At 45.0% G+C, this 8,493-nt stretch overlaps 1 protein-coding gene across 2 annotated transcripts; it reads left to right on the forward strand.

The window, feature by feature from the left end:
• Positions 1–2,188: 2,188 nt before the first annotated feature.
• Positions 2,189–7,644, forward strand: MAP1LC3C (microtubule associated protein 1 light chain 3 gamma). 2 transcript variants are annotated; one of them, XM_043486142.1, is made up of 5 exons: positions 2,189–2,327; positions 2,434–2,489; positions 2,690–2,796; positions 6,675–6,749; positions 6,940–7,644. In XM_043486142.1, exons 1-5 carry the CDS (start codon positions 2,270–2,272, stop codon positions 7,163–7,165), a joined length of 522 nt encoding a protein of 173 aa, XP_043342077.1. In that variant the 5' UTR covers positions 2,189–2,269; the 3' UTR covers positions 7,166–7,644. The 2 variants fall into 2 exon arrangements, with proteins under 2 accessions (XP_043342077.1, XP_043342078.1); XM_043486143.1 differs by lacking the exon at positions 6,675–6,749.
• The last annotated feature ends 849 nt before the right edge of the window (positions 7,645–8,493 follow it).

Consider the following 8,493-nt stretch of genomic DNA (forward strand, 5'->3'; position numbering starts at 1 on the left):
CACTAACATCCATACATGACTACTGGAAAAACCATAGCTTTGATAGCTTTGACCTTTTTGGCAAAGTGATGTCTCTGATTTTAAACCATTAAATGGCAATAATGATTCTTTTTCTCAAGTGTAAGTATCTAGGAAAGAAAAATGTCATAAAGTTAATATGAAATATGTAAGATTCTTTCTTCTTGAGCAATAAAAAGGCATTTTGAAAGCCCAGAGCTTAAGAGATTGGTTAGATGATATTTAGTGGAGATGGGAAAGAAGGCAAAACCAAGAAAGGGAAAAAAAAGGGTCCCAAGGCAATCATGTTTCTGTGGAAGACTGTCAGACCATAACTGGATGCCAGCACCTCTAGTCATTGCCCCAACCTACTTCCACGCCTGCATAGAGTCCGGGAAGGACATTGTCTATGGAGGAATGGCCCTAGGATCTACAAGCCTTCTAAGACACCCTTCTGAGTAGTGAGGCCAAGTTCCCTCTCCTCCCTGTGGACTCAAGGACTCAGAGTGAGTCCAGCAACTTTATGAAGTCCTAGCTTCTTATTGTTCTTTAGTCATTAAGTCACTTCTGACTCTGGTGACTCCATGAACTGTATCCTACCAGGCTTCTCTGTGGAATTTTCCAGGCAAGAATACTGGTGTGGGGTGGCATTTCCTTCTCCAAGGGATCTTCCTGACCCAGAGATTAAACCTGTGTCTCCTGCATTGACAGGTGGATTTTTTACCAGGGAAGCCTACCTAGCTTCCGAGGCAGGAGAAAAGGCAAAAAAAAAAAAAAAGTTTTAATGGAGAAGTTTTAAGTAGTGAAAGTCTCTCACTTGTGTCCAACTCGTTGTGACCTCATGGACTATACGGTCCATGGAATTCTCTAGGCCAGAATGCTGCAGTGGGTAGCTGTCTCTTCTCCAGGGGATCTTCCTAACCCAGGGATTGAACACAGATCTCTCACATTGCAGGTGGATTCTTTACCAGCTGAGCCACAAGGGAAGCCCATAAAAAAGCAGAATAACCTACTTTTCTTTGTGTCCCTCAACAAACATAGAGAATGTTTGATTTTCTCTATGTCATCATCATTAGGCTGAAGACTTCAATGTCCAGTGTCCTGCATGGAACAGAACCAGGGATGACCAGTGAAAAATCATGGTACCTTCAGAGACAGTAGAAGAAATCCAAATGGTCCTATTTATTCTCAGGACATATCTGAATAAAATGGTGGGACCACTGTGCTCCTGGATGTAAGGTAAGGAGGTGATCAGCATCAAATGCAGAAGCTGAATCACTAGAACCAGATGAAACACCCTGATCTAAGAATAAGGAGAACTGGGTCCATCTGTCCATTTGACCACTGAGTCAGTGTCCATGGATCTCAGTTTCATCATCTTTTAAATGCAAGATCCTGAGAATAATAATCAGTGTTCTACACACATTCCTAGACCTGTAAAACAATGAACAAAATGTTGGAAATACTACTTTGCTACACATCTGGATTTTAATGCTGCAATACTACTTTGATATACATCTGGATTTTAATGCTGGTTTTACATATTTTTATCTGGACAAATTGTTCAACCTTTTGGGAATACCTATTAATATTTCTTACTTGAAAAATAGCAATATATTTCAGGATAAGGTGAATCACTCTTCAATTTGCTTCATTACTGTAGTATTACAATGTCCTCACATGAAACTGTTTCTATCCATAACTTCTTAGCTTAGGCTCATAGGACCATTTATAGGGAGGACCAATGCTTTTTGCTTTAGTCACTGTTGTGTCGGACGCTTTGCCACCCCATGGACTGTAGCCTGCCAGGCTCCTCTGTCTATGGAATCTTCCAGGCAATAATATTGGTGTGGGTTGCCATTTCCTTCTCCAGGGGATGTTCCTGATCCAGGGATCGAACCTGCATCTCCTGCAATGTCAGGAAGATTTTTTCCTTCTGAGCCACCAGGGAAGCCTCAATGACCAATGAATGACATTGTAAATTTTAATTTCTTTAGCAAAAACAAATTTTTAAATAGTAGTGAGTGAAGTGACTTTCTCGAACCAGCAACCAGGTGCCTGTTTCATTTCCTTTCTCAGAACTGACCTCCTCCTGCCCAGGGAGGGGGAATGGGGAGAAGGGAGGGTTGGAGAAGGCTGATGTCACACAGCCCTACATAAAAGCCTCCTTTGGGCTCCTGCCGGCAGTTTGGAAGCAGCTGGAAGGATGAATTAGGTCCTGGTGGTGAGATTTTTTTTTTCCAGGCAGACGCAGACACAACTGTTGAGCAAAATGCAGACTCCACAGAAAAGTCCAAGCCTCAGACCTTTCAAGCAGAGGAAGAGTTTAGGTAAAGCTCTCAGAATAGCTGTCTGGATTTTGGCCCTTGAGACAGCAAGAGAAGGTACAGACTTCGGTATATGCTGATGTGCTCATTTAATCTTAAATGTTCACAGCAACCAGAAGAGAGGAAGTTGCTGGAATCAGAGTGAAGTTCCCAGGCAAGATCCCGGTAAGACTCCATTGTCCTGTGGAGTGGAGGTGGGGTGAGGGCTGGGATTATGGGGAGGGGGGCTGTGATCCTATTCTTTGAAAAACCCAAACCCAGCCAACGATCTCCTTCTCTCTAGTCCAAGTTCCTCAGACATAGAAAACTGAGGTGTATCCCTTGACATTTGCTTCAGAGGAGATTCAGGTTGAAACCTTTGACAGGTGATAGTGGAGCGCTACCCCAGGGAGAAGTTCCTGCCCCGGCTGGACAAGACCAAGTTCCTGGTCCCACAGGAACTGACCATGACGCAATTTCTCAGCGTCATTCGGTAGGTACCAAAGCGCCTGTGGGGGAGCGTGTTGTGTGGTCTTGGGCTTTTGGATCAATGAGAGATGGGATGTGGCAGAGAGCAAAGGAGAATGATTTGTGCCTCCTCTTTCTCTTCAACTATGCCGTGTGTGTGTGTGTGTGTGTGTGTGTGTGTGTGTCTGTCTGTCTGTCTGTCTGTCTGTCTGTCCTGCGTCTTCGTTGCTGTGTGGGCTTTTCTCTAGCTGTGGCCGGCTGAGGCGACTCTCTAGTTCTGGCGCACGGGCTTCTCATTGTGGTGGCTTCTCCTGTTGCGGAGCACGACTCTAGGGTGTGTGGGCTTCAGTGGTTGCATCACGTGGGCTCCGCAATTGTGGCTCCCGGGCTCAGTACCTGTGGTGTGGGGGCTTAGTTGCTCTGACATGTGGGATCTTCCCAAACCAGGGATGGGAGAACCTGTGTCCCCTGCGTTGGCAGGCGGACTCCTGGACTCTTTACCACTGAGCCAACCAGGGGAGCCCCAACTATGCCTTTAAAAAGGATGATCTCATGAGTAACCAATTTTAAAACGATGTCAAATATTTTGCTTCCGCCCTAAAATAAGTGAGTGCTCCCAATATTGATGTATCAGTTATTTTTTCCTTTGTTTCCACATTTTACTGGTACTGTGTTTTAATTTCTGACATCAAATTTCTCTAAGAATTTTTCAAAGGAGCCTTTAGAAACTGGTCCAAAGCCCTGTTTTTTTTCAGCTATTTTAAAAGCCCAATGACAGCATTTTATGTCTAAATATTTTCCCCCTTGTGGCTGGGAGGGAATTTGGGGTAGGAAACTGCACTGTCCACCTGCTGAATCACTGAGCAGGAGAACCACACCTTCCGCACATCCTTCTTTCTTCCATTCAGAACAAGGGAACGTGTAGAGCAAAATCAGTGTTGCTGACTTTGAAGCTTAAGGGATTGAAGTTGTCATCTGCCAGCTGGACTCAATGAAAAATGATATGAAACCAAAAATAGCTGACTAGGGGCTCCATAAACATGGCTGGGGTGTGAGTCTCCCTGTGCTGGAAACAACCTCTCAAAAGTTTTGGCTGATGCAGACAGTTTCATCTGAGAATTTATTATGATTTTTTAAAAAATGAACTCTTTCAGAAGACCCTGCATTCTTCTCAGACCTACTTAAGGGTTAGGTTAATCCATGGAAATTGGAGCAACTTGAGGAAAACCACAGTCAGGTATAGACCCCTCCTTCTGTCAGCTTACAGGCAGCTGGGGCACAGCGTGGCTTCACCAAAAAGTGAGTTTTGACCAACTTTGTCCTTTTTTCCATACAGGTACACCTCCAGTTATCATACACTCTTCATCCTTCAACCTAATAATTTTGAATCTTTGTGTGGATGTTAGTCACTCAGTTGTGTCCAACTCTTTGTGCCCCCTTGGCCTGTAGCTCACCAGGTTCCTCTGTCCATGGGATTTCCCAGATAAGAATACTGGAATGGGTTACCATTTCCTTCTCCAGGGGATCTCCCCAACCCAGGGATCGAACCCAGTCTCCTGCATTGCGAGCAGATTCTTTACCATCTGAGCCAGAAGGGAAGCCCTCAAATCTTTACATTAAGTTATAATGGGTGCTTAATATGAATATGTTTAGATGACTTGAATCTTAACATTAAGCCATTAAACACACTGATATTAAGCACCCATTATGTATCATGCACTGTGCTGGGTGCAGCACAAAAAGCGATGAAAAATACAGACCGAAAGTCCTACGCTAAACAACATTCAGACTAGAGTTTTCACTCTTGGAGACTCCTCACCCTTAATAAAATGAGACCCTGGTGGAAGAAGAAAGGAGATGAAGGTGCAATGTGGGAATATAGAAGCCCCATCTTCAGATCTATTCTTCCCATGTAGAACAGGCATTTGCTCACCACACGAGAGCAGCGCAATGGTCAGGGTTTGGTCTTTGGATTATCCAGTATTAGCTAACCAGATTCTGAAACTACTTCCTCTCCCACCCACCACATAAATTTGGCTCCTCCCATGGCTGATTCATGTCAATGTATGACAAAAACCACTACAATATATATAAAAAAAATTTTTTTTGGCTCCTCCTAGCTAAGACTACAGGTATAATGGTTGTGCCTTTAATGTCTGGGTGGAGGGTGGTCAGACAGAGCAAGCCGTTGCCAACAGATTCATCATGCTCTGCTACTAAACCAATTCAGAACTCCTATGAATCTAGCCAAACATGGCTGTTCCTCTGCATCCACAACCCAAGGGGGGGTGGGGTGGGGTTTATACTTTTGCATAGTAATGCTTTTCCAAATGGGCTTCCTGGTAGCTCAGACAGTAAAGCATCTGCCTGCAATGCAGGAGACCTGGGTTCGATCCCTGCCCAGGTTGCTCAGTGGTAAAGACTATGCCTGCCAATGCAGTCTGGGTCCAGAAGATTCCCTGGAGGAGGAAATGGCAACCCACTCCAGTATTCTTGCCTGGAGAATCCCCATGGACACAGGAACCTGGGAGCTATAATCCACGGAGTTGCAAAGAGTAGGACACAACTTAGCAACTAAACAACAACAACCTTTTTCAAATGTCACCCCAAAGCTGCTTAACTGACTTGTCAAAATACACAGCGTTATATGTTTTCTTTGCACCACTCAGGAAATTCTTAACTTAAAATTCATAGCAAACTGAGGCATATTTACTTAGCATTTTTGAACTAAGAATATTTTTTCTAGTTTTTGATAGGATGGTCTCACAGTCTGAGCTCATCCATGAGTCTGAAGACATTTCAAATCTTCAGAGAAATGAACAATCTTTTAGCCAGTCTCTAATAAATTTATCTTATTTACTGCAGAGAGACAGAGCACTACGATGCACAGATTCTTTGATTTCTTTTATTATTATATTTTTAATTGTGATAAAATATTATTTTAATCATTTGTAAGTGAACAGATCAATGGCCTTAAGTACATTCACATTGTTGTGCAACCATTACCAGTATCCATCTCATCTTCCCAAAGGAAAACTCTGTCCCTATTAAAAACTGATTTTCCCATCCTCTCCTTCTCCTAATCCCTGAAAACCAGCATTCTACCTTCTATCTCTATGAATTTGACTGCTAGATACCTCATGTAAGTGGGATCATATGATATCCTTTTGTGTATGACTTATTTCACTGAACATACAGTCCTTAAAATTCATACATGTTGTAGCATTTATTTGTCAGAATTTCCTTCCTTTTTATGGGTGATTAATACTCCATTTATGGATGGACCATGTTTTGTTTATCTATTCATGTGTTGATGGACACTTGGGTTGCTTCCATCAGATTCTTTAGCCTCTGTGCCTCAGTTTATCAGTTATTAGGGAATGAAATGGAACAAAGACTGAAGTTGTATATAAAAAAGTTAAGTAGGGGCTTTTCACTTTCCTTGTGGTCAGTAATTAATGATCTGCATGCCAATGCTGGGGACGCAAGTTTGACCCTTGTTCTGGGAACTAAGATCCCACATGCCTTGGGCAACTAAGCCTGTGCAACCCAGCTGCTGAAGCCTTAGTGCCCTAGAGCCAGTACTCCACAACAAGAGAAATCACCCTAATGAGAAGCCCACAAACAGCAACTAGAGAGTAGACCCTGCTTGCCACAACTGGAGAAAGCCCACACGCAGTAACAAAAACCCAGTACAGACAAAAATAGAGAAATAAAAATTTTCAAAAAAAAAAGTAACGACCAGATATAAATTCGTGTTTTAGCAGTCACTAGTATAAGCAAGCAAATAGATATAGATGACACTTTGAAAGACTCCGGGCAGCAGCAGGAGTGGAAGTTAGACTGCCTGTGCATCTAGAGCAATGTGTCAGGGCAAGTTCTACCTGCTTCACGGTCCCACAGATTCATGGGCTGCTTCCAAGATCTACTAAACCAAAACCTGTGGGACGGAGTCCACTTTCAACAGGACTCTCCCAGGTAATTCTAAAGTTTGAGGGCAATAGCCCTGGAGTAGGGAGGTGGGGGCATCTTGGGTAGATATGCTTACATTGGCCAAATAAAGGTGAGGAAGGCTGTGGGTCAGCGACATTTCCTTCCGGGTTAACATTTTCCCTTCCGGGTTGACTTTTTCCCTTCCTGCCCCCGCATACCCTCTTCCTCAACCCAGGAGCCGCATGGTCCTAGGGGCCACTGAAGCCTTTTACTTGCTGGTGAACAACAAGAGCCTGGGAAGTATGAACGTGACCATGGCAGAGATCTACAGGGACTACAAGGACGAGGATGGCTTTGTGTACATGACCTATGCCTCCCAGGAGATGTTTGGCTGCTTGGGGTCAGCAGGCCCCGAGGATGGGAGCAGCTTTGGGGAGGACAGGCCCTGCCATCCTCTCTAGCACATGTCCTCTAACCATTGCGTTCACAGTGCAGGAGGCACGGACTGTTTTCTGTGTGTGCCCTGATGATCCGGGGGCAAAGCCCCCTGCAGTGATCAGCAGCAACTATGACAATGAGGCAAGACCTGCGTGTTTCCTTTTTTGTGCTCACCCTCTTTGGTGGCTCTTGAAAATTTTGGAAATAGTCTTTTCTGAGAAAGAAGTAGTTAACTTGTGGAATGAGCTGAGGAGGTATTTTAAGTGTTTCCTGTGATGGAGGCCAAGCTGGAGGCCCTGGAGGTGTGTGATCTGTCTTGATGGGCAGGAGTCCTGAGTACGCTTGGGTGTGGAGATCCTGTGACCTGTAGATGGTCTCCATGGAGCCTGGTGCAGCCATCCTAAACTGCCTCATTTGGGAATGGTGGGGGTGGCGGGTGGAATGACTGCAGAGGGGAAGTGGCATTATCTATGTCATTAAAGAGATTATGGTTATTTCCACAGCATTCACTTGACTTGGTTGTTTCCCCTCACGTTCTTTTAGTCTGTCTGTGCCCCTCACAGATTTATGCCAAAGTGGTGACTGCTCAGTTTCAGATAATTTAAATGGTTAGTTTTCCTTGCAGTAGAAGTTTGTGAGGGCCGTTTCTTTGGAGCACCTGAGCTGATGGCCAGCATGCCCACGGCTGACAAGGGGCTGAGAGCAGCGCCAACAACAGTGTATTTTGTGAGTGCACACCAAGGGGGACAGGTGGCAACAGAGAGCACACTTCTTGGTGGACGCCCCTGCAGAGGAGTACTCAGCGGCTACTTTAACAGCGGGAGCCTGCCCGTTCTGCCCACCTCACACCGCAGCTTAGAAGCGGATCTGGAGCTTTTATACCAACAACTGGGGAGCAGACCCTGCCCCTGACAGGGCTGTGACAACCACAGAGCAAAGAGAAGGCCGCAACCAATATCCAGGGAAGGCTTGGATCACCACAGCACCAATTACACCCCCTACCCAGGGGATAAGGGCCAGCAAGCACCGAGGAAGGATGTGGTAGGCATCCATAGTAAAAACAGACTTTGCATCAAAAATACTAGACTCACACAGGCTACACAGGGACACTCGCATAGAAACAGTCTCAGACTCTCTCACTGATTTCCTGTTGCCAAGTGTCTGATAGGAAGAGTTTCTTGGTTCTTCAGGCATCATAGGGCTTCCAAGTCCTGGCTCCATTACTCTTTAAGTCTATTCCCTGCCTTCTCTCCCTGTTATTGTCTCTAAGTGTGTATGACCTGCTCTTCAACACAGAGGACCCTGCTTCTCAGCCATCCCCCCCACCCACTCAAACTCCCAAGCGCCCAGG

The sequence above is a fragment of the Cervus canadensis genome, chromosome 13 (assembly GCF_019320065.1).
Source record: "Cervus canadensis isolate Bull #8, Minnesota chromosome 13, ASM1932006v1, whole genome shotgun sequence".
Classification (NCBI taxonomy): Eukaryota; Metazoa; Chordata; class Mammalia; order Artiodactyla; family Cervidae; genus Cervus; species Cervus canadensis.

Coding starts and splice junctions, on each gene's coding strand:
- MAP1LC3C (XM_043486142.1), top strand. CDS start 2,270: ATGCAGACTCCACAGAAAAGTCCAAGCCTCAGACCTTTCAAGCAGAGG. Junction 2,490..2,689: donor AGTTCCCAGGCAAGATCCCG/GTAAGACTCCAT, acceptor AACCTTTGACAG/GTGATAGTGGAGCGCTACCC. Junction 2,797..6,674: donor CAATTTCTCAGCGTCATTCG/GTAGGTACCAAA, acceptor ACGGTCCCACAG/ATTCATGGGCTGCTTCCAAG.